Source organism: Peromyscus maniculatus, chromosome 7 (genome assembly GCF_049852395.1).
Source record: "Peromyscus maniculatus bairdii isolate BWxNUB_F1_BW_parent chromosome 7, HU_Pman_BW_mat_3.1, whole genome shotgun sequence".
Lineage (NCBI taxonomy): Eukaryota > Metazoa > Chordata > Mammalia > Rodentia > Cricetidae > Peromyscus > Peromyscus maniculatus.
Genome location: NC_134858.1, coordinates 70,524,228 through 70,551,979, shown reverse-complemented (window position 1 = coordinate 70,551,979; position 27,752 = coordinate 70,524,228). Strand labels below are relative to the sequence as shown.

Below are 27,752 nucleotides of genomic sequence, written 5' to 3'. Positions count from 1 at the left end.
TGTACAGAAGCGAATCATGAATCACAACAGTCCCTGACCCACCCATGTATGGTAACATTTCCTAAAATAACAACCCCTCCTTATTTTGCTATGTAGAGCAGGCAGGCCTGGAACTCACCGCGATCTGCCTATCCTTCCTGACTGTTGATTAAAGGAGTGTTCCATGTCAGCTTTTGATGACATGAAGAACTGCTTCCAACGGTGTCTTACTGAGGACTTGAACAGTGCTCCTGAGTCATCGTCGGAGCCTTTTTAATTTTTTTGCAGAAGCCCTCCAGAAAGCACAGACGTGATCTCACCCCAGTCACTGCCGCATTGCTGGTGTGCTTATGTTTGAGGTAATGGTAAGAAAGCCTGTAGCATGTCAGCAGCGTCTAATTCCCTTGCTACTTTCCAAAAAAATCATTTAATGGATAAATCTGTCTTTTTTTAAAATCTCCAGGCTCTGTAAAAAAAGCCCTTCTTCTCAAACCCAGGTTTCCATTTGAGATGGAAAGCCCAGCTTCTCTGATGTAATGAAAACCTTACAATTTAGGGACCACATTTTAACTCAGAGCACTGCCCACCCAAACAGTGGCTTGTTTCATTGCCTTCCTCAGCTTCCTGAATAACCAGAGAATGACTTTACACAGGAATGCACACTATACAGGCAGATTTAGGGGTTCCCATAGTACCCAGTAACGGAGGAGCCTGATGCTATTGAATCTGTTGACTCATCACACTCACGGCGCCTTATGGAAGTATCACATCATTTAGCAAAAATATCCCTGTGGTTGAACCAGCAGATTTCACTGAAAATCCTTGGGATGCCCTGTGGACACAGAGGTGAGGTTCTGGAGAGACGTTTCATTAACATAAAAACAACAAACAACAGTTCAATGTACAGCTAAATTTCCCTATATTCGGAGGTAACCTTAAATATCTTTGGCTTTTAATTTCTTTTTAATTTGCTGATATAAAGTACTCGAATAAAAACACTGATAAATACCACTCTAACTGTATTGCCTTTAACTATGTAAACTTAGCCTTTCGGTCTTTTCTTTTTGCCACTAAGGCTAGATATCCTATCTGCTTCTTCTAAATAAATTTATTTTAAATCTGCTCATCTTTACTTACAGGCTAAATTATATATTTTAATGGTCTTTGGTATGAAAATAATGATGAGCAGTATATTGTAATATTTGACATTAAAAATGACAGCCAGGTTATCAGTACTTCTAACAAGTATGTCTTTGGAAAATGAAACAGTTACCAATTTGCATATCAGCTTATTTGGAGTTGAAATATGATGAAGAAATAATACCATGAGAAAGAAATGATAACCTTCACACTTTAGTTAGAATTTCATACTTCAGACTTCAAAGAAGCTTGCTTTCGCCAAGCTGAGAGCCTCTGTTGAACATTAAATATCTTATTCCATGAGATCAAAATATTTATTTTTAGTGATAAGATTTGTTTTTTTTCCTCTCCAACAAGTAATTTCAAAAATTTGAAATACATTAATACTATAGAGTTAAAGATTTTTTTACTTGCTGAAGAAAAAAAAAAGCCCTACAGTTGAAATACTTTGTAACATCTGCTGGTGAGGAAATTATAATGTATTTTAAACATTCTGGTGACAGCAAGGTAGTTAATGTCACTAGTCTAATTAATTAACTGTAACTATCAATATTAACCCTACAGTTTAGGGTTAGAAATTACTTGTAATTGAGTCTATTCATAGCTGTTATTAGTGAACTCAATTTAGGGTAATTATAATAGACATTTCATTTTCTACTAGAAATTCTTTGGTAAGAGAATTATGAATTATGACTGCATAAGAATAGAATGGGAGGTTAAAATAATGAACTAGCAAATACTTATAAGCTAAAGGTCTACTGTAACTAAGGGCCTATTCATCAACAAACAGCACTTTCTTAGGGACAGTGTCCCCTCACACCCTTTTGGACGACCCAGGCAGGGAACACACAGTTCACGTGTGTGTGGCCCTAAGCCTGAAGTCTCACCTTTCTGTTCTGTTTGCTTTTGAAGATTGAGAACAGCCGATCCCCTTGGACCTCTCCGTTTCAGATACTGATAGAAGTTGGCCCACAGACTTCTACTGAACCAAACAACACCATACCCTGTCAATGCACCCGCCCATGCGTCATGAGCTCAAGAGAAACAAAACAAACAACAACAAAACAAAACAAAACAAAAAAACAACAACAGAAAAATTCCCTGAGTACAGGAAAGAACAATAACACTCGAATAACTTTTAAGAGGAGGTAGTATAAACAGGAGCACGCAGGCAGGGGAAGCCGGTTTTCTTGCCTCCCATTGTTCACCTAAAGCTCTGTTTTTTCTTTTCTTTTCTTTTCTTTCTTTCTTTCCCCCCAAGTTGCCAAAAAGCCCACCACACAAGGAGAGGGACAGAACTGTGCTCAGAAGCGGCAGTTGGCACATCCTGTGGGTCAGGTTCTAAGCGCGTCCAATTTGGCACAAAACTTAGAATCACAATGGAAAAAGCGTGGCAGGGTCATCCAGACAGAAGACCCCAGGATGATTATCCAGCCGCTCCCTTGACTTTAGGACCCCATTGGGCAGGACCTGTCCCATCTACAGAGGGGAGGTTTCAAGGGAAAAACCCACAGAGGGCAACTCAAAAGCCATTTCCAAAAAAACTGGGGGGAGGGCCAAACCCACGGTTTTGAAAGGCTGAGGACGGGCCTCTTCCTCGGCTCTCATTTTCTGTCTCTCCCATGCCACTCGGCCCCCAGGCTGTTGCCTCGGGACTGAGAAGGCCCTGCTCTAAGGGGCTGAGTCGACAACTTGCTGATTTCAAACCAGGCAGAGGATGAACTCACTCCTGGAGTTAGTGGGACAGGAAGCCACAGTAAGCTCAGCCGCTGGGGTGGTGGGGTACACCGTCCCCAGGGCAATCCTGCGCGCTTCGAAAAGAGAACATCACCAACAAGGTGCCAGGTAGCAAAAGAGCTATCTATCGGTAAGACCCAAGCTTTGTTAAGGCAAATTTTTGGTACCCTTTTTCCTAAACATCTTCATGAATATTAAAAAGGTATAAGGCAAAAATTTTCACAATATATACTGGAAGGCACTGCTGTTATGAAACCCGCAAGTTCATCTTATAGTCTACCGCTTCGTGGATCTTCGTTCTTGAGACTTCATGACACGTCTTCACCATTTGAAGCCAAACTGGGATTTTAAAATCTGAACCATTTAAAAAAAAAAAAAAAATCCACTTTTCTACATTGTGTTTCGCAGCTAGCTCGGAAACTCTGAAGATGTTCCACCAAAGAGACAGCGCAGCCCTTGGCGGACTGTGGGGCCACGCGGAGGTGGCTTTTGTAGGCTGAAGGCAGGCCGGTTTGGGCTGGGGCACAGTACTCCTGCCCTGGTGCGCCAATCCCAAGAGCCTGGCAAGGCTGTGTTCCCCTATATGCTATGGAATGGTTCTCTTTCTCCAAAGAGACCTATTTGTTTCATCCATTCAAATAAATATAGTCCCGTATTTTCTCCTCACAGCCAGAGGTCTTAACATTATCCAAATCACGCAGATGTCACAGTTGGGGGAAAAAAAAAAAAAAAAAACAGAGCTTCAGATCAACCATCTTCCTCATCTACCCATCGGGCTCCTCAGGCACACACATCACACACACAATGGACACACGGCGGCGTCACCAGGAAGTCCTGCTGGCTAAGCCGCCCAGAGAAACCAGCACTGAAGGAGGCTCAGAGCTCTTCAGAGTCCGCCCACAGCAAACTGAGGTAGCTATTCGGCAGAGGGCTCGGGCAGTCTCCCCTCCGCTCCAGTGATGTATCTTAGAACACAGTCAAGCATCCTGACTGCCCTTTTTCACATTGTTGACAGTTGAAACATTCAAAATTCGTGCGCTTAAAAATAATTAAAAAAAAAAATTTTTTTTTAAAGATTAAAAAAAAAAACAAAAACCAATAAACAGTTAAGACATCAAGATTTTCACAGGCTTTGGCTCCCCGTTCATTGTCCTTCGAACAGATGCTTGTGAATCCCTGAGCATGGCTGTCTAGATGGGAAACCCCTCGGCCGCACAGCGCAGCCCCGCAGACGGTGCCTCTGGGGCTGAGGAGGACGTCTGCTCATCTGGCGAGGGCCCCGCAGGGTCTCCGTGCCTCTTGAGCACACCATCTCCATCAGCATCACCACCGGCGGCGGCGGCGGCGAGGGGATTCGAGGTGGGGGGTGTGCCGCTGATGACCGAGGACAGGTGTATCTCATCATTGGACTCGTGGGAGAACCGTCCAGAATCCCCTGTCTCGTGGCTGCCTTCACTGTTTGCTGAATGCTCAGTGTCGAGGGTAGCCCCAAAGGGTCTTGGGAAGCTGGCGGTCTGGCCTGGGGGGCTGGGGGAGTCCTCATCGCTGATGAGCACGGTGGTACCTGGCTGGTAAAAGCAGACGGGCTGAGCAAATCTTCTTTGAGTCTAGGCAGAAACAGACAAGGGAGCCATGAAACACCAGGCCACGGGCATGGACCAGAGGACTCCACTGTGAATGGACTGTTGGGGTCAGTGGTTCCCACGGGCAGCTGGGAGCGTTTCTGAGCTGCTCCACCAACCGGAATGCCAAAGCCTTCCTTGGTGGGCCTGGAGGACGGCTAAGGGGTTTAGACCACATACTGCCCTGGCAAAGAACCTGAGGTTAGCCCCTACCACCCACATCAGGTGACTCACAGTCATCTCTAACTCCAGTTCCAGGTGATCCAACACCCTCTCCTGGCCTCCAAGGGTGGGACTCATGTACATATATCCACTCAGGCACACACACATAATTAAAAGTTAAAAATCTTTAAAACCAAATACCCAGAACTTATGGTTATTTTGATATGAGCTCACGCCCCCCTCTTATTTTACGGTCCTCACGGCCCACTGAAAACCACATCTCTGAGTACTGTCCCCGGGTCTTCCTGGCTGTCGTTCACTGCTGCTCGTCACAGGCTAGAATCAGGACAACCTCAACTGACCCTCTGGCAGTCATTTAACACAGCTCTCCACTGCCGGAACGGAACCTGGCCGGCCCAAGACTATTCACTTACATTCTCCCACGTTCCTATTCTTTCCAATCATCATTTCTTATGTCACGGACAGAAAAGGATTCTACCATGGGTGGATTACCTGTTCAACTTTCATCTTCTTGGTGTCTTGGAAAAAAAGCCACTTTTTCTTGGTGTTGTTTTTAATTATAGGGCCATAGCTATTGATGATCAGATCAGTCCCTCCCTGAGGAGATACAAAGGGAAAACACCCCAGAATTAGAGATCTGAGTTCATCGCAAGAAGTACACAAAGGTTTTTAATGTCTAAAGAAGACAAAGGTCTCCGGGCGGTGGTGGCGCACGCCTTTCATCTCAGGACTCAGGAGACAGAGGCAGGTGGATCTCTCTGTGAGTTTGAGACAGTCTGGTCTACAGATTGAGTTCTAGGACAGTCAGGGCTACACAAAGAAGCCACAAGCCTTGACAAAGACACGAAGTAGCACCCTCTGGAGACGCTTCCTTGTAATATTCTGCTTCCTCAGACCATTAAGAGAAGGCTCTTTAGGTATCTACGTGGATATTTATTTATTTGTTTGTTGTTTATATTTTATGTGTACAAGTGTTTTGCCTGTGTGTACTATATACACCATGTGCCTGAGGAGGTCAGAAGAGGGGGTCAGATCCCTAGGAAGTGGAATTACAGGTGGTCGTGAGTCACCACGTGGGTGCTGGGAATGGAACCTGGGTCCTCTAGAAGAACAGAAAATGCTTTTAACTTCTGAGTCATATCTCCAGCCCATATTTTTCTTATTTAAAAAAAAATGTTCTTTGGAGGCAACAGAGATGGCTCAATGCTTAAGAGCACAGGCTGTTCTTTCAGAGAACCAGGGACAAGTTCCCAGGACCCACGTGTCAGCTCACAACATCTGTAACTCCAGTTCCAGAGGATCTCATGCTCTCTTCTGCCCTTCTTGGACACCGGGCACACACATGATGCGGAGATATTATATGCAGGCAAAACACTCGTACATATAAAAGATTTCTATAAAAGTGAATCTTAAAAAAATCTCCTTTGTATGTGGTGTCCTCTCAGGGTCAATTCAGGCAACCATGAGACTCAATGTAAAATAATTTAATAAGAGTGTTGATGCCATCAGTGCAGGGAAGCCCAAATTATACTAAACAACAGCTAATGATGGTGTATCCCAGCTCCCCATAATCCTGTCTAATGTCTGTCTGTCCCCACCTCTTCCTGTACCTTCTATCCTTTGTTCTTTCACGTGTCCTCAACTTCTCCCCCAAACCGTGGGTGGATGGATCATATAATTTTAATTGACAGGGGTATGTATACAACACATTCAACACACTTTCCTGGCTAGTTAATGTCACACAAGGAGAGCAGCATCATGGAACGAACCTTCGCATCGATGAAGCTGCTGGGCATCATGGGTACCAAGGACTCTTCATTCTCTGTCGCCCTCTCCAGGTTCTTCCCCATGTCACTCCCCACGGCCACAGAAGCACTGGCTCGGGATAACGGCTGGGTTCCGTTCGGTGCCGTCTTGGAGGCAGACGACTTCCTGAAATATTGGTAAGAAAAGAAAGCCTGCTCACCTGATAGAAGATATGGGCAAATGTACCAAATTTGCCATTTAATCAGAACTTTTTTTTTTGACGCAGTAACTTGTGTATCCCAGACTGGCCTCAAGCTTATAGAAGAGAATGACTTTGAATTTACTTTTTTGCTTTCAAAATTTTTACATTGATTTATTTACTGAGTGTGTGTGTGTGTGTGTGTGTGTGTGTGTGTGTGTACACATGCATAAGTACATGTGGAGGTAAGGGATCAACTTGCAAGACTCAGTTCGCTCCTACCACGTGGGTTTTCAGGACTGAACTCTGGTAGTCAGGCCTGTGAGCAAGCACCTGTATCCACTGAGCCACCCAGAACCATCCTGAAGGCCCCTTGACCTTGAACTTGGTCCTTCTGTGCTACCCTGAGAGGTGTGTCACCACACCCGGCTTTCTGTAGTGCTGGGGAAGGAACCCGGGGCTTGAGGACACAGCTGAGCACTCACGAACTGAGCTAGCTCCTCGGCCCACAGCTTTCCAAACATGGACTTCTGTGATGCCTATGTCTCAGATATCTTTGGCATATAAATACCAGATCTTTAGCTTTATTCACTTATGTGGTGTTTGTCATTTGCCTGACAGCTGAGGGTAACACATCTATATTTACTTCATTAACCTGTGGTTCCGGCCACTTGTCCTATACCTCTCCTGGTGACTAATGCATGTCTGGTGTCACTACTTCGACATGAGATCACAAGGAATCCTCTGGGGAAGGGACGCGCTGGATCAAGTGTGCCATTAAAATAGACACAAAAGCAAAAGCCAGTCTCTCAAATATACTTCTCATTTTCTCAAAATGATATAGCAATGTAGAAACCAAATCCTCATTTAGGGATTTTTATTGGCACAGCAGTTTTTTTGTTGTTTTTTTTTCCCCCCCAAATGGCAGGAAAATGATCTTGGTATGAATTCAGCACATTCCGGGCTGTGAAAACCCCATAACATAACACTCCTTTTAAGGAGGAAAACAAGCCAGTTGATTCTACAAGGCACTTGATTTCAATTCATTTCCCTGCAGCTGCTGTCAGTGAACTGTTCTAAGCATTACAGCATCTCTCTCTTTGCATACATACAGACGTACATTTTACATGTGTGTGCATGTGGAGAGCTGCGGTGGACCCAGGCGTCAATCACCTCCCACCTTACATTTGAGGCTGAATCTCTCACTGAACCTGGAGCTCGCCATTTCCCCTAGACTGGCTGTAGGGTTTTTCCTGCCTTTGCCTCTCCAAGGCTGGGGTGATAGGCAGGTACCACCTCCGTCTGGCATCTCTGTGAGTCCTGGGATCTTTGGTTCTCACACTTGGCACCTTACCTGTGAGGCATTCACTCCACGCCCTACACCAGCATCTCTAGCAAGAGAAACACACGCACCTGGCTTTGCCTCGGTATATCAAGATGAGAACACAGATGAGGATGCACGTCAAGGCTATGCCAACGCCTACGGCGATACCGGTCATTGACTTCTGGTCCAGATGGTAATAGCCTGAATAAACTAGAGAGGGGAGCACGTTTACACAATCAGAAACAACCACATCCCACACATCACAGTTCAGACAGCCGCTTTTCTGTAATTTGCCTTTATCTCATAGGGAAGCTGTTGACATTACATCTAAGCAGAAAAGTCATGAATTGATTTTTGCCAGTGATTACAGAAGTCAATTTACCTTCTAGTATTGAAGATCAAGACCATATTTAGACAGCATACTATTATATCAAACAATGAACGCCAATCTCGAATTTTATTTATTTGGGTTTTTTTTTGGGGGGGGGGGAGGGGGACAGGGTTTCTCTATGTAATAGTCCTGGCTGTTTAGGAACTAGATTTGTGGACCACGCTGGGCCTTGAACTCACATAGATCCGCCTGCCTCCGCCTCTGGAGCTCTGGGACTAAAGGTGGGCGCCACCACACCTGGCCCCTTTCTGTTCTTAATTCTGACTGTCTGCTCTTCTGACCTTCTCCCGCACCAACCACCGAGTGACTGCCCTGTAGCTCCAGAGTTCCTAATGTGTATCCAGTAGGTAGCTTCTCTATTTAAAGCTGCTCTCTTATTTCTCCACAGAAAAGCAGAGTGAGGTGTCCAGTCCTGGACCCCAGGGGGCACTGGCTCCCTTTAGACAGGTGGACATTGAGAGTCCTGTGTGGGGGTGGCTGCCGAGTCACATTCCCCCCCCCACCCCCCCCACCCCCCGCCCCAACTGTTTTTCTGGGTAAAAACTGTCTGGGAGAGCTGTTTTCCTTAACGAAAGCCAGGTTCCTCCCAGCCTTGCCTCCACAACCACCTCTGCTGTGGTTTCCTTAGGACGCTCACACCCACCAGCATGCGGCTCATCCAGCCCAGCACAGCTGGGGCCACAACTGGGAGCTGAAAGTTCATTCTGAGGTGATTTTCCCTCTGCCTTCTAGGACCACAGAAGAGAGCCAGGCAGCCCAGAAAACCCGGAACCCCACCGGCAACAATTCAGCAAACCAAGCCTGGAGTCCGGGGTGTGGCAACTGTGAGAGCTGAAGTATTAGGGGGTGAAAACCCGTGACTGTGGCAGCACCCAGACCTTTGGCATCAGAAGAATCCAAACGCTTGGGTCTCTGATTTGACTCCGAAGTGTCCTTGGGCAGGACAACCAGCTCCACGGAATTGGAAAAGGGCCCTTCTCCCACCTCGTTGGATGCAGATATCTTGACGATGTACACGTTCCCCGCCACCAGGTTTTCCAGGAGAGCCATGGTGATTGCCCCTAAAACATACAAATTAAGTAAACTTTTACAGCCATACAAACATGGACCTGCGTTTAAAAAGTATTTTTCTGAGGATAAATTTTTAAAACAATGTTCTTTTTCCCCCCTAGGGGTCTGGAGAGATGATGGCTCAGCCATTAAGAATGTTTGCTGCTCTTGCAGAAGACCTGAGTTCAATTCCCAGCATCCACCTCATGCAGCTTACAACCACCTGTAACTCCAGCTCCAAGGGGTCTAACGCCCTCTTCTAGACTCCACAGTCACCCACAGACACGTGGCAGGCACACAAACATAAATAAAAGAAGTAATTCTTTAAAAATACATCTTTTTACTAATTGGAAAACAGATTTAAATATGGATACATCGATAATTCCACTGTTGACATTTTAATTATGTGTACATGTGTACAAATGTATGAACACAGATTTTTCTGTTTGTTTGCTTTTTCAAAAACACTGTTTTTTTTTTTTTTTTGTTTTTTTGGTTTGGTATGGTGCTGGGATTGAACCAAGGTCCTTGTGCATGCTAGGCAAGCACCCTACTACTGAGCTACATCCGAACCCCAAATACATATTCACCTCATGCACTTTCATAGCTTAATATTTTCACCTAACATTGTACTATGCATATATAGACACCTCATAAAGACCTCTGGAATGGTATTTTATGTGGAGGTTTTTGTTTGTTTGCTTTTTTAATTTGTTCTATCTATCTATCTATCTATCTATCTATCTATCTATCTATCTATCTATCTATCTATCTATCATTCTATCCATCCATCCATCCATCCATCCATCCATCCATCCATCCATCCATCCATCCATCCATCCATCCCAAGACAGGGTTTCTTCTTGTGTAGCTTTGGAGCCTGTCCTAGAACTCACTATGTAGACCATGCTGGCCTGGAACTCACAGAGATCCACTTGCCTTTGCCTCCCAAGTGCTGGGATTAAAGGATTGTTTTATTTTTAATGATGTGTAAGTGCATTTGAATGTGGTACCCACAGATGCCAGAAGGGTCATCAGATTACATCTCGCTAGAGTTGTGAGGAGCCCTAATTCAGGTTCTGGACACAGAACTTGGGTCTTCTGAAGAGCAGTGTATTTTCTTAACCACTCTCTAGCTTCTTATAAGGAATTCTTTAAACACAGCATATAGTTTTGTTTGAGTTAATATGAATATTTAAAATGTAGGTAAGTTTATTTTATACTGTTTATTTATATTATATATGCCTATATGATGCTTTACTCCTTATATACACATGACATTTAGAACATTCAATTATGGCCATTTCAACGCATACAGAAAGAACAGTACAAGTAATGAGCCGGGGTCATCAGTTATAATTAGACTTTAAACCAGCCAGTGTAAGAAAGAAATTCCAATGTAAGACCAATCTTTCTTTCTTAATTGTATTTGTTTAACTACCTAGGGGTAACGGCTGTTTTAGACGACCCTGTTCTTCCTTCTTAAACAAGAACAGGGGCTGGAGAAACAGCTCAGCAGTTAAGAGTGTGTACTGCTCCTGCAGAGGATGCAAGTTCAATCCCCAGCACCCACGTTAAGTGGCTCATAACCGCTTAGAACTCCAGCTCCGCGGGACCAGGGCCTCGTCTCTGCAGGCACCTGCACTCATAAGCACATATCCCACAAAGACACATGTATACACACATAATTAAAAATAATTTTAGCTAGGCAGAGTGGTGCAGGCCTCTAGTCCCAGCACCCTGGAGGCAGAGGCAGGCAGACCTATGTGAGTTCGAGGCCAGCCTGATCTATAATACCAGTGCTGGGACAGCCAGGGTTACACAGAGAAACCATCTCAAAAACCAAAAGCAAACAAACAAAACTTAAAAAAAAAAAATGGAGCTGGAGAGATGGCTCAGTGATTAAGAGCACTGGCTGCTCTGCCAGAGGATTTGGGTTCAATTCCCAGCACCCACATGGCAGCTCACAACTGTCTGTAACTCCAATTCCAAGGGATCCAATGCCTTTTTGGCCTCTACAGACAGGCACCAGGCATGCAAGTGGTGTTCAAACATACGTGCAGGCAAAATACCCACACACATAAAAACAAAATTAAAAGTAAAAAAAAAAATTAAATAATAAAAAATAAATATTTAAATGAGAAAGAACACAAATATCTTCCAAATGTTGAATGAATCTTTCAGCAGCTGATTATCATATTTCTTTTCTTTCTTTTTTTTTTTTTTTTTGGTTTTTCGAGACAGGGTTTCTCTGTGTAGCTTTGCGCCTTTCCTGGAACTCACTCTGTAGACCGGGCTGGCCTCGAACTCACAGAGATCCGCCTGCCTCCACCTCCCGAGTGCTGGGATTAAAGGCGTGTGCCACCACCGCCTAGTCGATCATCATATTTCTAAAACAAAAAACCCCACAGGTTTCCATGGGAACCACAGAGGCTGACGACCCCTCACAGGTTAACTCTTCTTGGAACATTTTATCACATTTCTGCTGCGTGTGCGCTGGTGTATGTGGTTGTGTGCGCACTGGCATGCACGCGGAGCTCTGAGGGCAGCTAGCGGCCGTCAGTTCACTTTTCCACCAGGTGGGTCCCAGGGACTGAACTCAGGTCTTCCAGCTGCTGGCAAGGGCTTTTACCCACTGAGCCACCTCCTCAAACCCATGTTAACTTGCAAGGTGACCAGGCCATGGCCGGCAAGATGGCTCAGTGGTTAGAAACGCTTGCCACGGAGGCTGAGAGGCTGACTTTGATTCCTGGGACCCACAGGATAGAAGAACTGACTCCCTACAGGTTGTCCCCCTGATATCCACTGCGGCAAGGACACACCCCACCCCTACCCCATGCACACACACAAAATAAATAAAAATGCTTTAAAAAGATGCCCATGCTTATCTGTCTGAGATCTGCTTCTCTCCAAAGGCAATCATCACTGGAATTCACAGATGTTTAGCATCTCTAGGTATTTTTTTCCTGTGATGGCCACTGAGGACTCCTGTTTGAACCTTTCTGTTTATCTCTGCATGTAGAGCATTTCTCTTTAGGAAAGTCAGGCACAAAGCTGTCACCACACCACCCAGGACCAGGGACACCTAGCTTTCCTGGTGTGGGGAGGGAGCGTTCTCCTTTTTCCCTGGTATAAAGGGACCTACAAGAGCTTCAGAAAGCTCACAAGGGCTTACTACAGTCAATTGCAAAGCCAGGGCCGGCTTTTCCGGAGGGAGCATGTACTAGGGAGCACGTACCTCCTAAGGGAGGGAAGTGTGGGCAATCCTATAACTGAAGCCCTGATACAGCGGCCACTCTGCAGGTCACACACTGTGAGGTGGCCCGGCCATTAGCAGCAGTGTCAGGAGCCCAGCAGGACTTGTTTTCATGTTCTCTGGTTTCAACTTGGCCTGAAGAGAGTGTGAGTTACTTGAATAACCCAACTGCTAAGTAAACACAAGAAACCCTATTTAGAAGCAGGAAGAGTCTGTACTGTGTACCTTGGATGCAGGCAGAGGCACTACAAAACAAAGATGTACCCTCACAAGTTAAAATTAGCTGGAGGGCCATTCCAATTTCTTCGCAAGTCGAGATGAAAGTTATGCTCCTGCTCTATCATTAAATACGTTTAATTTTTCAAAATGCTTGGCAAAAACTTACCACTAGCAAAGCAAATTTTTCATTTAATTTAAAAAAAAAATGTTTTGGCCAGGCGGTGGTGGCGCACGCCTTTAATCCCAACACTCAGGAGGCAGAGAAAGGTGGTTCTCTGTGAGTTCAAATCCAGCCTAGTCTATAGAGCAAATTCCAGGATAACCAGGGCTATGCACAGATAAACCCTGTCCCAAAAAAGTTTTATTTTATGAGACAAAGTCTCATGTACCCCAGGTTAGCTTCAAACTCACTATGTAGGCAAGGATGACCTTCAGCTGATCCTCCTGCCGCCCCATCCCAAGTCCTGAGATACAGGCATGCACTATCACGACCAGTTTTATCCAGGCTGGGGATTAAACCCAGGGCTCCATACATGCTAGGCAAGCAACCTAGAGGCTGAGCTATACCCCCAGCCCAATTAATTTAAGTTTTGTAAGTGAATCAGCACTATATGTAAACACATTCTTTCCGTTCATCAAAAATGATTTTAGTTAAAAAAATAATAATAAAATGGTATAACATTCTGTTTCCCTATGAGCACATGAGACTTGTGTATGGAGGTCAGAGGTCAATTTGCAGGTATCTGTTCTCTCTTTCCACCACATGGGGTCCAGGAATCAAACCCAGGAGGTCAGCCTTAATGATAAGCACCTTCACCTGATGGTCCCTCCTGCCAGCCCACTACCACAAATATTTTGATTCTCAAAAAAAAAAAAATTAAATTCTTGATCTATTTGGTATTAAATATGAACATAAATATGTATAAATTTACACATATTAAAGATCATCACAAGCCGGGCAGTGGTGGCGCACGCTTTTTTTTTTTGTTTTTTTTTTTGTTTTTTTTTTTTTGTTTTTCGAGACAGGGTTTCTCTGTGTAGCTTTGCGCCTTTCCTGGGGCTCACTTGGTAGCCCAGGCTGGCCTCGAACTCACAGAGATCCGCCTGCCTCTGCCTCCCGAGTGCTGGGATTAAAGGCGTGCGCCACCAACGCCCGGCTTGGCGCACGCTTTTAATCCCAGCACTCGGGAGGCAGAGCCAGGCAGATCTCTGTGAGTTCGAGGTCAGCCTGGTGTACAGAGCAAGATCCAGGACAGGCTCCAAAGCTACACAGAGAAACTCTATTTCGAAAGATCAGAAAAAGAAAAAAAGAAAGATCATCAGCTAGGCAGTGGTGGTGCACACCAATACCAGGGAGGAGAGGAGGCAGGCAGATCTCCAATTTTAAGGCCAGCTCGGTCTACAGAGCAAGTTCCAGGACAGCCATGGCTACACAGAGAAACCCTGTTTCAAAAAATGGAGAGAAAAAAAACAGCCTCTCAGATATGACAAAATGCTTACTTCCCCATCTTTTCCTACATTCTTACTTTTCTAAGACTGTTGTGTTCAGATACAAAAGAGTTTTCCATTTTAACTTTTCCTCTATTCCGAGCTGAGCTCCTTGCTTCTTAAGACTTTTTCTATTTTCTCTCTCAAAACCAGGACTCCATTGCTTTCTCTTGTACTATTTACTTGTTCTTTCTGAGCCGCAGCATTAACTATAAAGAAAGCTCTCTACATTTAACAAGCGACAAAAGCTTTTCACAAGACTGTTCCTGAAGATCTCACCAAACGGAGCGCGGATCATGTTTTCCTGCACACAATTATGTAGTTAGGAAGGGTGGTGGAGATGTAAAAGCCTGCAATTATTGCCCGCGTCTCCACGGAGCCAGAAATGAGGTAAGATATTCATGTCTGAGCTCTTTCCAGAACTCCCAAATGGGTCAATTTGAAAACAGGCAGAGGAAATGATCGTTTCCTTTTAGGAAGGTAAGAACGAAGTAGTCAAAGCTTCGTGCTTATTAATATTTATGGCGCCTTATTAAATCAGATTTGTCATTTGGTCAAGTGTTGTGTCAATAAACCATCTTGGAAATGAGGGACGGAGACTGAACCGCGGTAGGGGGTGGGGAGAGGGTTAAAAACGCTGCTCTTCCGGAGACCCAAGCCGAGCTCCCAGCACCCACATCCGGCAGCTCACAACCGCCTGTCACTCCGGGGACTCAGCATTCTCCTCCGGCCTCTGCAGGCACCGCACACATGTGGTGCAGACCAATAAAGGCAAAAATAAATCTAAAACAAGACACATGTGGGGCCCCAAAAAGGGCAAAGAGGTTAAAGGCGCTTGCCGCCAAGTATGACGAACCAAGTCCAATCCCCAATACCCCACCTAGTGGAGAGAACCAAGCCCTCCACGTTGTCCTCTGGCCTCCCTAACCACCCCTGCTGCCACCCCCCACCCCACAAATGTTTATTTTTATTTTCAAAGAACATAAGCTTGACTGCTGATACTAAAGAGCCCTCTGGGTTTCCACCTATTCACACCCCCAGGCAGCCCTAAATGTCGCATGCTCCAGGCTTGGCCATGTCATTAACTGTTATCTAATGGGACATCAGTAAATGTGACTCGGCCAAGGTTGGTGTCCCATTGTTTCCAAAGGTTTATCTTTCCCTCCAGACTTTAAACGGCCCTCCCCACTGTTCCTAGACTCCTCACCCCTCTCAGAATTGAGATGCATGGAATCAATAAGAAAATACAACAAATGCTTGAAGTTCTAGAAGGGTCTGTGAAACTGCCAGACATGGACAATCATAATGACACCTAACTGCCAAGTGTGCGGTACCGTCAATGCTCCTCAGAAGCCGGTCACCACTTTGTGGGCTTGTGAGAACAGACAACATGATCTACAACTTCAGCTTACAGGGCCGGAGAAAGGGCTCCGCAGTTAAGAGCACAAGCTGCCCGCCCTTGCAGAGGACCCAGGTTCACTTCCCGCCCCTACATGGCGGCTCACAAGGCCTATCCTGAGAAACGTGATGCCCTCTTCTGGCCTATGTGAGGAATTGCATTCATATGCACAAACTCACAGTCACACATAATTAAAAACAAATTTTAAATCTTTAAAAAGGAAAATTCTCCAGCCGGTGGTGATGCATAACTTTAATCCCAGCACTCAGGAGGCAGAGGCAGGTGGACCTCTGTGAGTTCGAGGCCAGCCTGGGCTACAGAGTTACTTCCAGGACAGCCAGGGCTACACAGAGAAACCCTGTCTTGAAAAACCAAAACCCAAAAACCAAAACAAACAAACAAACAAAACACAAAAAAGGGAAAAAAATGTATTACAATCCTTAAGTTTTTTGTTTTTTCTTTTTCTTCCAGGAGATAGGCTCGGGCTTGCTATAAGATTGGAATTTTTTTTTTTTTTTTTTTTTTTTTTTTTCGAGACAGGGTTTCTCTGTGTAGCTTTGCGCCTTTCCTGGAACTCACTTGGTAGCCCAGGCTGGCCTCGAACTCACAGAGATCCGCCTGGCTCTGCCTCCCGAGTGCTGGGATTAAAGGCGTGCGCCACCAACGCCCGGCAAGATTGGAATTTTTTTCATCTCAAAAGTGCCAGGATTACAGATGTGGACCACCACTCCGGACTCCTTAAACTTGTAATTGCTCAACAAAGCCACCTTTTCCCAGCATGTGTGGATTAAAGACATACCAGAATAACACTTCAGATTCCCCACCTAAACTCTGCCACATGGAACATGTCCAAATGGGAGCCGGAAGATTTTAAAAAGAACGTTAATGTTAAACGCACACAGTGAGAATATTAAGAATCTGGTAATTTAGTATTCCTCAGCTAAAAACAGACTAACGTTTAAGAATTTTATTTTTTTTTAATTTATTTATTTATTATGTATACAGTGCACGTATCCCTGCAGGCCAGAAGAGGGCACCAGATCTCATTACAGATGGTAGTGAGCCACCATGTGGGTGTTGGGAATTGAACTCAGGACCTTTGGAAGAGCAAGCAGTGCTCTCAACCTCTGAGCCATCTCTCCAGCCCCCTGTTTAAGATTCTTAAACAGGGGGCTGGAGAGATGGCTTGCAGTCATAAATGCTGTATACATAATAAATAAATAAATCTTTTAAAAAATCTTAAAAGAAAAAGAATCTTAAACAGTGTTCTCAAGTCCTAATCAGGTTTTCTCTGTACTTTAAAAAAAAAACAAAATGAAACAAAAACAAAAAAACCAACCAAACAAACAAACAAAACCCGGGGCCAGCAGGCTCAGAAGGCAAAGGGCTTACTGAGAACCCCTGACAACCCAAGTCCGATCCCTGGAACCTATGCCAAAGGCTGGACTTGGCAGCACACATCTGTAACCCCAGCACTCCTATGGTGAGATGCGGGGGAGAGAAGTGACCAGAAGCTCTTGGGTCAGCGATCCGGGAGCACGCAGACGCAGACAAGTGAGAGAGATCCTACCTGAACAAGGCGGAAGGCAAGGACCAAGCCTGAACGCTGTTCTCTGACCGCCCCATGTGCACTGAGACACGCGCATGCTCACATATATCAATTAATTAATTAATTGATTGATGGATTGCCAATGCTCTTTGAACAAAACCCAAAAGCTTCAGTAATTTGCTACTTTCTACGTAAGAACGTGAACTCAAGGCGAGCTCCGTATCGCTTCCCTTGGTGTCCGTCCCTGTGACACTGGTAACTTCCTGTCACCATCCTTGACCATCCGCTCCTCACACTCACCTTCTCGGTGGAGGACCTGCCACTCGCCCGCAATCCAGGCCTTCCTGGAAGCGTATAAGATGGTGTAGCGGGTCACAACTGTCTCTGGGCCGTCTGGGGGTTTCCAGGAAACAAGGGCAGTGTCGTCCTCGATCAGGGTCACCTTCACGCCCACCGGGGGGCCTGTGGGTGCTGTGGGGACATGAGAGTGACACTGTATGAGCGGATCAGAGGGGTTATGAGCACGCCTGTGCTGGCTGACAGACGGAGAACCAAGGATGAGTCCGCACAACCAGGGATGCCTGTAAGAAATCTGAACATTGGGGCTGGAGAGATGGCTCAGCGGTTAAGAGCATTGGCTGTTCTTCCAGAGGTCCTGAGTTCAATTCCCAGCAACCACATGGTGGCTCAGAACCATCCATAATGAGATATGGTGACCTCTTCTGACCCGTAAGCATAAATGTAGGCAGAATACTGTATACATAATAAATAAATAAATCTTTAAAAAAAAAAAAAAAAGAAATCTGAACATCATCGCTTTTGAGGTTCTTTGTAATAACAGGAAATAGCTGAGGCTGGCCTTCAACACCTGTTTCCACCTCCCGAGAGCTGGAACAGGAAGACACCACCATGTCTGGTTTGCGTGGTGCTGGTTTACCTGAGGGCTTTGTGTATGCAAGGTGATTCACCCAGCGCTCTACCCACTGAGCTCCTTCCCCAATCTTAATTTCACTTTCCCGTTTAAACCAGTTTTGAAAAACCATAAAGAAGAGGGTAGGGCTGGAGAGATGGCTCAGAGGTTAAGAGCACTGGCTGCTTGTCCAGAGGTCCTGAGTTCAATTCCCAACACCCACATGGTGGCTCAACACCCACATGGTGGCTCACAACCATCTGTAATGAGATCTGGTGCCCTCTTCTGGCATGCAGGCAGAACACTGTGTAAATAAATAAATATTTAAAAAAAAAAAAAAGGGGGTAGACTCTAGATGGAAATGTCTGACATCTAAAGGACAGGATTTTCAGGACTTGTGAAATATTATTGTTAAAGTACCAGTTAGAATGGCTATGGCAGTAGGTACTTGCCGAGCGTGAGGCCACAGCAACACTTCCTACCTAGCACAGGGAGGGGAGGGGCGGGGGAGTACAGTGTATTATGTCATCTGTTCAGAAAGTCGGTACTGACTCCAAATTGTAGCTCCTTCTGAAGTGTTTAGAACAGTAACCAGATCCAGAAGGCTTGAAGCAAAGGCTCCCGAGATCAAAGCGTTCAGCTGTTTCCCAAGACACCAAGAACCAGCGTGTTTACAGAGCAGACTCAAATACGAATTTCTGTGTGTGAACGTCAGTGAAATCATGGAACATCAGCTGACTCCATGTTTAACAAGAGCTCAGAGTATGAAGAGGTGGGCTTTGGTGCTGTTTTTATGGGATAGCATCAAAACCAGCAGGGACACAAAACACTGGCTAGAGCCACAGGTGTCACAGCTGGAGCACAGCCAGCTAGTCACATGACCAGCTAGTCACATGACCAGCTATTCACAGGACCAGCTATTCACAGGGCACCGGGAACAGCACCAGGCTGCCACTGATAGGAAAATGGGGTCTGAGGCGGGCTCCTAAGAGCATTAATAAGCTTCTTCTGTTTTCAGCAAGCTGAGACTAAGGTTTGAACATCATGACTGACTGGGAAAAAAAAATTAAAGAGGAGTCCTCAAAGGAACAGAAATTAAAGCTCACTGGCTTGTAATTTTTCATAGAAGAAAAAAAAAACCCTCTTAAATATAATAGAGAAAAATTCAAAAGGTAAGAAAATGAAGAAGCACATTTCAACTGGTAGGTGTTAGAGGTCATTTTGCTCTCACAGTGGCATACATACTTCCGTTCTTCTAATCTCGGCTTGCCCTGAACTCACTGTGTAGATGAGGATAACCTTCAATGTCTAAGCCCCCCGACTCTACTGTCTTAGTGGTGGTGCTCGCCTTTAATCCCAGCACTCGGGAGGCAGAGGCTGCCTAGGCAATCTCTGTAAGATCGAAGTCAGCCTGGTCTACAGAGTGAGTCCCAGGACAGCCAGGCCTACACAGAGAAACCCTGCCTCAAAAAACCAAAAACCAAAAACCAAAAAAAAAAAAAAAGTCCTAATAATTTTGTTTTGTTTTTTAAAGAGAGGCATGATGGTATATGCCTTTAATCCCAGCACTTAGGATCAGAGGCAGGCAGATCTCTCTGAATTCGAGGTCAGTCTCGTCTACAGACTGAGTTCTATAACAGCCATTTGACCCTGTCTCAAAAAAACAAACAACAACAATAAAAAACATTTCAAAACAAAACAAAAAACATATATAGGCAGAGGCAGGCGGATCTCTGTGAGTTCCAGGCCAGCCTGGGCTACAAAGCGAGTTCCAGGGCATCTAGGACTGTTACACAGAGAAACCTTGCCTTGAAAAACAAACAAACAAACAAAACCCCTATATATAAAAATCCATGGTGGGACTAGACAGATGGCTCAGTGATTAAGAGCACCAGCTGCTATTCTAGAGGACCAGAGTTCGAGTCCCAGCACCTATATGGTGGTTCACAACTCTCTGTACTCCAGTCCCAGAGGATCTAATGCTCTCTTCTGGCTTCTGCAGACACTGTATGTATGTGCCGCACAGACACAATGCAGCCAAAAGACCCAATCACATAATAAAGAAAGAATGAATGAACGTGAATACATAAAATTTGAGAGATCAACTCCACAAGGAAGCTGCAGTTTCTACCTTCTGGGAGTGTGGAATGGTAGACCACGGGGCTCCAGGGACTGGAGAGCTGATCCACATGCAGCCGGACGGCAAATTCATACTTGGTGTTTGGTTCTAGTCCTTGAACCAACATGTGGGTCTCCGACCTGTATTAAAGAGGAAGGGGTTTGTTAGTGCCAGGAACAATTTCCGATAGTCAGTGTATCAATTCATGTCAAGGAAGTATAGTTTTCAGAACTGAATGAACAGCGGGAACCGAAACTTCCAGCCGATTTAGATTACCAGCTCTGAGATGAGTGTGGTCTCAGACGAAGCCCAAGCTGAGCCCCAGGCCGTAGCAGGAAGCGTGAGCAGCCAGGAAGACAAAGGAAACAACCAGGAAGACGACAAGCTACATACGTTTGCAGGTAGAGAACCAGAGAGGCGTTCTGCAGGCCGACAGGGTTACAGCGGATGGTGTAGTTAATGACTTGGGCCGTGGTAAATGCAGGCCTCCTCCAGTGCAGGAAGATGGAAGAGGAGGTGTTAGCCTTCGCATAGAGATGGTGGGGCGGCGGTGGCGGAGGGACCATGCGATCGCGAACAGCTATTGAGAAATGCGACAGGACTTTACCGCAAAGCGCTGGTGCTGTAGGAGCAGTACAATGAAAAATGAGCTAACTCCCCTGTCGGTGGATCTGAGGTCTTTCCTCCACCAGTCTCATGGTCTACCCCTGACTCACTCGGCTACCAAACTCTTCTGTGAGTGAGATACGGAGTCAAAGGCTTAACTGTTTGAAAAGCAACAGCTCCAGACAGTTGTAGTAGCGCACGCTTTTAACCCCAGCATTCGGAGGCAGGAGGTTCTCTGTGAGTGAGCTCGAGGCCAGCCTGGTCTACAGAGTGAGTTCCAGAAAAGCCAGAGCTACATAGTGAGGGCCTGTCTTGGAAAAAAAAAAAAAAAAAAAAAAACTAAACAAACAACCACCCCCTCAAAAAAAAAAAAAAAAAAAAGAGCAAAGAAAGAAACAGAGAAAAAATACTTCAGTGTGGTAGCAGATGCCTTTATTGTTAGGCGGAAAAGGCAGATTCTCTGTGAGTTTGAGGCCAGCCTGGTCTACATAAGCAAGTTCGAGGACAGCCAGGGCTACACAGTGAGACCTTGTCTCAAAAAAAAAAAAAAAAAAAAAAAAATCCCCAATAACAACAAACCAGATGTTAAAGCAAGATACTAAGGTACTAGTCAAAGGCAGAGCAAGCCAGAGCTGGAAGAACACCACACAGAAGCAATTACAGAAACAACCGGCCTCTAGGCAAAAGCAGACACAAGGAATTCAGTGTGTAGGTAACCGTGCGGTTTCCCCGGTTAATGCCTAGTGGTTTCCTGCTTGCAAAATTAAAATAGGTACTTTGAATTTAAACACCCACTTTTCCTGAGTATCCACTTATTCAAGATGTGCCCTGCAGCTTGGAGAATATAAAGAAATTACCCCCCCCCCCAGTCTTCCAAGTAGTAGTGAAACTGGATTTCAAACAAGGGGTGGGGTGGGGGGTATGTCTGAGGCACAACACAGAGCTGTGTGTCTGTCACTCACACACGCATCCCGGAGTACTGACGGTTTGGTCAGCCTGGTAGCCGTCTTCCATGTGGTTGTACGCCAGCAGCCTCACGTGGTATTTTCTTCTGGGGTCTAGAAAGGAAACCAGCAACGCTTACTCAGACCAGCTTCCCCTCCGGCCATGGGCAGAAGCTATGGGCAGAAGCCGGGACATGGGCAGGCTTGGTGTGAGCCTTTCCATACATACGACAGTTCTCAGAACAGTGAACCTTTCTTTTCCCTATCCTCTCTCTTCCTGTGACACCACCACCCCGACTACTAGTTATCCTTAAGTTAGCGCATTTAACCCAATTTCAAACCGCCACAGGCGCTCCTCTTCAAATGACCAAATTTTCATTAAAAAGTTTTGTCTTTACTTTTATTATAAATTACATTTTATTCCTTCCTTTTGCGTGTTCGTGTGTCCATGCCACCATCCCCAGGTGGCGGCGAGAGGACCACTTTGAGTCAGGTTTTCTCTTCCCACTCTGAGTTCTGGAAATCGGTTTCATCAGGCTTGGTGGGAAGCAACTTCACCCGCTGAGGCATCTCACTGGCTTTAGTTATTCACGTTTTTAAGGATAGGGTCTTGCCCAGGCTGTCTTCAAATTCATTATGTACCAACCCCCCCCCCCCATACACACACACACATAGTCCAGGCTGGCTTGGAATTCTACCCCCTCCTGACTCAGCCTCCCCGCCATGATGGGTCCCCAAAGGTTATTTTATACAGATGCGTTTTGCTAAGGCAATTAAACTCAAGAGTAGTGTTTTCTCCCTCTGAGGTAGGGAGAATGAGGACAAACACCTTCCAGTAGAATCTCTGAGTATTCGAAGTGGGTCTCTTACAAGAAAACTCCATTTTCAAGCCCTTACATAAATCAAGAGAGGTGAGCTGGAGCGCCCTCTACTGGTGTCCGTTAACTATCACAACAGTAAAATGAAACCCATCCCATACAGTTTTTTTCAATGTACATGAGTATTTATCTAAGTCATTTTTCCTTAATCAAATAAAACACATTCTCATTCATAGCACAGTTGAGGAATTCATAGTTGTCCTAAGGGCACATACACATATTAAAGAATAATAAAACAACTCTTAAAAATAACTCCACAGTGAATTCATTTAAAACTTGAAAAATAAACACATTTGTGAAATTCTCCAAAGTAATTTTTAAGATTTTTACATATCTACTTTAGAAATTTATAAATAAATTTATTTTTTATTTTACATGCATTGGTGTTTTGCCATGAGTGTCCAGTCCCCTGGAACCGCAGTTACAGACAGTTGTGAGCTGCCATGTGGGTGCTGGGAATTGAACCCAGGTCCTCTGGGAGAGCAGTCTTAACCACTGAGCCACTGAGCCATCTCTCCAGCCCAATAAATTTTAATATAAAGTATTAAATATATTTTAAAAGATGTCCTGGGCAGGCAAAAAGGCCCAGTGGGTGAGGGTACCTGCTGCCATGTCGGACTACCTGACTTCAATGCCCAGGACCCACACAGTAGGACAGAAAACACCGTCTCAAAAAACAAAATGTCTCTGTGAGATTGAGGCCAGTCTGATCTACACAGGGAGTTCCAGGACAGCCAGGGCTACATAGAAAGACCTTGTCTCAAGAAATCAGGCCAGCCGGGCGGCGGCGGCGGCGGCGGCGGCGGCGGCGGCGGCGGCGCACGCCTTTAATCCCAGGACTCGGGAGGCAGAGTCAGGCGGATCTCTGTGAGTTAGAGGCCAGCCTGGTCTACAGAGTGAGATCCAGGACAGGCACCAAAACTACACATAGAAACCCTGTCTCAAAAAACCAAACAAAAAGTTTTCATTTTTCTTTCCAATCCTTCCACTGGATCTACCAGCCGAGTGAACTCCAGGCTCCGGCCTGCAGATACGCTGTGTTGCTACTCGTGGAATGCGGTGCTAGGTCCCCATGAATTCAGAGTGCAATGTTGGCACATTTTTCTGTCTTCAGTTAGAGGCTGGGTCTTTGGGAACGTCTGCTGATGGTAAAATGCCGTGCCAGGGAGGGGGAGACACAGAAAAGAGAAGACGAGACGAGACAGGCCTGCCCCAGAGCGCAACATGGTACAGCCCTCCTCAGAGAACACTGACTGAGGAGGGCTGTTAGAACGAGTGGAGAGCTCATTTCTCTGTTCTCTGGGGTGGTGTGTGTGTGTGTGTGTGTGTGTGTGTGTGTGTACACATTCAAGTGTGCAGGTGATGTGCACAAACGTGTGTCTGCATGCAGTCATGTGGCCAGTGGTTGACACTGGGGGTCTTCCTGAGTTACCTCTCCATGTGGTTCTTTGAGGCAGGGTCTCTCACAGAACCTAGAGCTTACTGATTCAGCTAGGATGGCTGGCCAGCAAGCTTCAGGGATCCACTTGAATTAGTCCACTCCTGGCTTCTGTGTGGGTGTTGGGGTCTCAACTCAGGTCATCGTGCTTGCATGGTAAACATTTTACCAACTGAGCTTCGTGGCACATTCCTGTAATCCCAGCACCAAGAAGGCAGACACAGGATCCCTGAGGTTTGCTGGTCAGCCAGTCTACCCACACAGTGAGTTCTAGGTTCAGCAAGAGACCCTGTCTCAAAACACAAAGTGGAAAGCAATAGAGGAACAGCCTCTGCGCGCGCACACACACACACACACACACACACACACACACACACACACACACACACCCCTGAGAGTTACTAGGCAATGAGATTTATCAGTTGAAAGAGGGAAACATAAAGCTTCATCATTAACAGAAGGAAGGGTACAAACTAATCAATTGAGCACAGAGAACTAACATTCGAAACAAGACACAAAATCACAGAGACTAAACTGGACAGACCAGTGCAAGTTCTAAACCTGAGTTCTGCAGTCTCCCTGCTCAGGTGGCAAGGCAGAGAATGGGGTCCGCACTAGAACGCTGCTTGGAAAGGGTCCTCAGGGTGTCCCAGCCACGCTGGAGTTAAGTATTGCCATACGCGCAGTGTGTGGTCTCATGACGCTCAGTAAACTTAGGCGATGTGGTCTGAGGGAAAACAGCAGAGCAAGGGAAGCAGCCCCAGAGCGCAGTGTGGGCCTCCTCAGGAAGGGAGGAGAAGAGGAGGCAGGTCAGAAAGAATAATGCCAGCTCCCCAAACCCAGTGCAAGGGGCAGACATTCACCACTCAGGTCTCTTTATTTTTTTTAATTTTATTTTGCGATGGGTCTCCTTATGTGGGTCAGGCCGACCTCGCCATTCTTCTACCTCAGTCTCCCAAGTAGCTGCAATTACAGGCATGAGTCACCACAACGGTGCAAAGAGGTAACATTTGAACTTTGGGTTAAATGTGCTTTAAAGGGGTCTGGAGAGATGGCTCCCTGGTTAAGCAAGCTTCCTGCTCTTGCAGAGAAGTTCAGTTCCTAGCACCCACATCAGGTGGCTCATACCCACCTTTCTAGAACTTCAGCCCCGATGGGGTGATGCACACCTTCAGTCCCAGCACTAGGGAGGCAGAGGATCTCTTGAGTTTGAAGCCATCCCTGTACAAAGCAAGTTTCAGGACAGCCAAGGCTACACAGAGAAACCCTGTCTCAGAAAGAAAACAAACAAACACAAACAAATAAACCTTCCATGGGATCTGACACCCTCTTCTGGCTTCCATAGGTACCTGCACACATACACATGGCATACACTCACACAGACACACACAAAAGGAAAAATAAAATTAAATACCCTTTAAAAAATGCTTTAAGTGCCGGGCGGTGGTGGCGCATGCCTTTAATCCCAGCACTCGGGAGGCAGAGGCAGGTGGATCTTTGTGAGTTCGAGGCCAGCCTGGTCTACAGAGCGAGATCCAGGAAAGGCGCAAAGCTACACAGAGAAACCCTGTCTCGAAAAATAAAAAAAAAAATAAATAAATTAAAAAAAATGCTTTAAAAGTCAGAAATGGCCAGGCGGTGGTGGCGCACGCCTTTAATCCCAGCACTCGGGAGGCAGAGCCAGGCGGATCTCTGTGAGTTCAAGGCCAGCCTGGGCTACCAAGTGAGCTCCAGGAAAGGCGCAAAGCTACACAGAGAAACCCTGTCTCGAAAAAAGAAAAAAGAAAAAAAAAAAAAAGTCAGAAATGTATAAAAATATTGGGTCAAGGGTGAAAAGCTCAAAAAAATTCCATTTAATATAAATTTAATCTTAAATGGTTTTAATTAAAAAATAAAGGTGTGTGTGCCCTAGCATGCTTTCATATGGGCATGCACATGTGCACCACAAAACCACAAAATGCACGTGGAGGCCAGAGAACCTCTGTGGGATTAGTGCTATCCATCTCTGTGGGATTCTGGAGCTCGAACTCTGGTCTCCAGAGCTGGACAGCAAGCACCTTTGAGCCATGTTGCTGGCCCCCTAAATGTTTTGGTTAGTAACAATTCAGGGCTGGAGTACCAGCTTGCATGAAGGTGACTGTGGTCTGCAGCCAAATGAATGTGCCTCATCTTCTCTAAGGAGTCCACTTCTAGTCCAAAAGGTAGGTCCTGGCACACGGCTGAGGTGGAGCCAGTGTCTTCCCTCTGCTGGCTCTGGGACTGGCTGGCCTTCCTTCCTGATTCACTCTCTCCCACAAGCTCATCCAGTAGGACTACTAGTCACAAGAGGCCCAGTGATGACCACGAATCTGGCCAAGAAAAGACTCCCAGGTGTCAGGTGAACATTTACAGTGTCTATCCAAGGTCAGGGGCTGTCTGAGACTCAAGGATTAAAAAGACACAATTCTTGCTTTTATTTTGATTTTGTTTTTTTAATCATGTGTACGTGTGTATCTCTGTGTGTGTATGTCAGGTGCCCTTGGCGGCCTGAAGGGGTATCAGTTCTCCCAGAACTAGAGTTACAGGCATTTGTGAGCCTCCTGACGTGGTTGTCTGGAACCAAACTTGAGTTCTCTGGAAGCACAGTAAGCACTTTTTCAAGCCCTAAGTATTTTTCCAGCCCCTGCTTTTCTTTAAAACACATGTGTTACATCTTACTTTTTATTTTGTGTGCACCTGTGTGTATGTATGCGGGTGCACACATGCCGTGGAGAGCAGGCGACAAAGAGCAGCGGTTCTCTTCTACCACGTGTGTCCCGGGGATCAGACTCAGGTTGTTAGCTTTCCCATCGGGTGCCTTTAACCACTGAGCCATCCTGCTAGCCTCTGCTTTTACTCCGAATGCACCAAAGGAAATACAATAAAAACGCTCTGCTGGGTGTGGTGGTGCACGCTTTCAATCTTAGCGCTCGGGAGACAGAGGCAGGTGGATCTCTGTGAGCTGGAGAGCCTGGTCTACACAGCACGGTCCAGGCCAGCCAGGGCCATATAGTGAGACCTTGTCTCAAAACAAAACAGAACATCCATTCTTAGTGTCACCTTCTAACTATATCGATCTAAGCAAGCTCCTCTTCTTCTAAGCCTTGTTTGCACATGGAAGCCGGAGACGCAAGGGGACCTTGTCAATAGAGGTTTTAAGAGTGTTAAGTAAATTAGCCTAACAGGCATTCTGCACTGTCCCAGGGCTGGTAAAACACCCAGGCCTGCCGGCGGTGGTGGCGCACGCCTTTAATCCCAGCACTCGGGAGGCAGAGTCAGGCGGATCTCTGTGAGTTAGAGGCCAGCCTGGGCTACAGAGCGAGATCCAGGAAAGGCGCAAAGCTACACAGAGAAACCCTGTCTCGAAAAACAAAAACAAAACAAAACAAAAACAAAACACCCAAGCCTGCTGCGGCAGCTAGGCAACCTGAGAGAGAGAAGGCGGTCCCTGAACTGTAGACTCAACAGTGAAGGCACGAAAACCCCTACTCAGTGTAATAAATTCACACGTCATCTTGGGGAGGTGTTTATAGACGAAAGACATCTGCTTATACAAA

The 27,752-nt window shown here is 45.8% G+C and overlaps 1 protein-coding gene across 1 annotated transcript in view; it reads right to left on the bottom strand.

The window, feature by feature from the left end:
- Nucleotides 1-2,371: 2,371 nt before the first annotated feature.
- Prtg (protogenin) overlaps nt 2,372-27,752 on the bottom strand; it is a 104,414-nt gene continuing 79,033 nt past the window's right edge. Inside the window, exons 12-20 of the mRNA XM_042281253.2 lie at nt 21,880-21,975; nt 20,705-20,891; nt 20,324-20,451; nt 17,583-17,753; nt 9,200-9,382; nt 8,020-8,140; nt 6,431-6,593; nt 5,154-5,258; nt 2,372-4,463 (exon numbers count right to left, since the gene is read on the bottom strand). Of these exons, the coding sequence (XP_042137187.2) occupies nt 4,047-4,463; nt 5,154-5,258; nt 6,431-6,593; nt 8,020-8,140; nt 9,200-9,382; nt 17,583-17,753; nt 20,324-20,451; nt 20,705-20,891; nt 21,880-21,975 (1,571 nt within the window). The 3' untranslated portion in view covers nt 2,372-4,046. The remainder of the gene's footprint in view (nt 4,464-5,153; nt 5,259-6,430; nt 6,594-8,019; nt 8,141-9,199; nt 9,383-17,582; nt 17,754-20,323; nt 20,452-20,704; nt 20,892-21,879; nt 21,976-27,752) is intronic.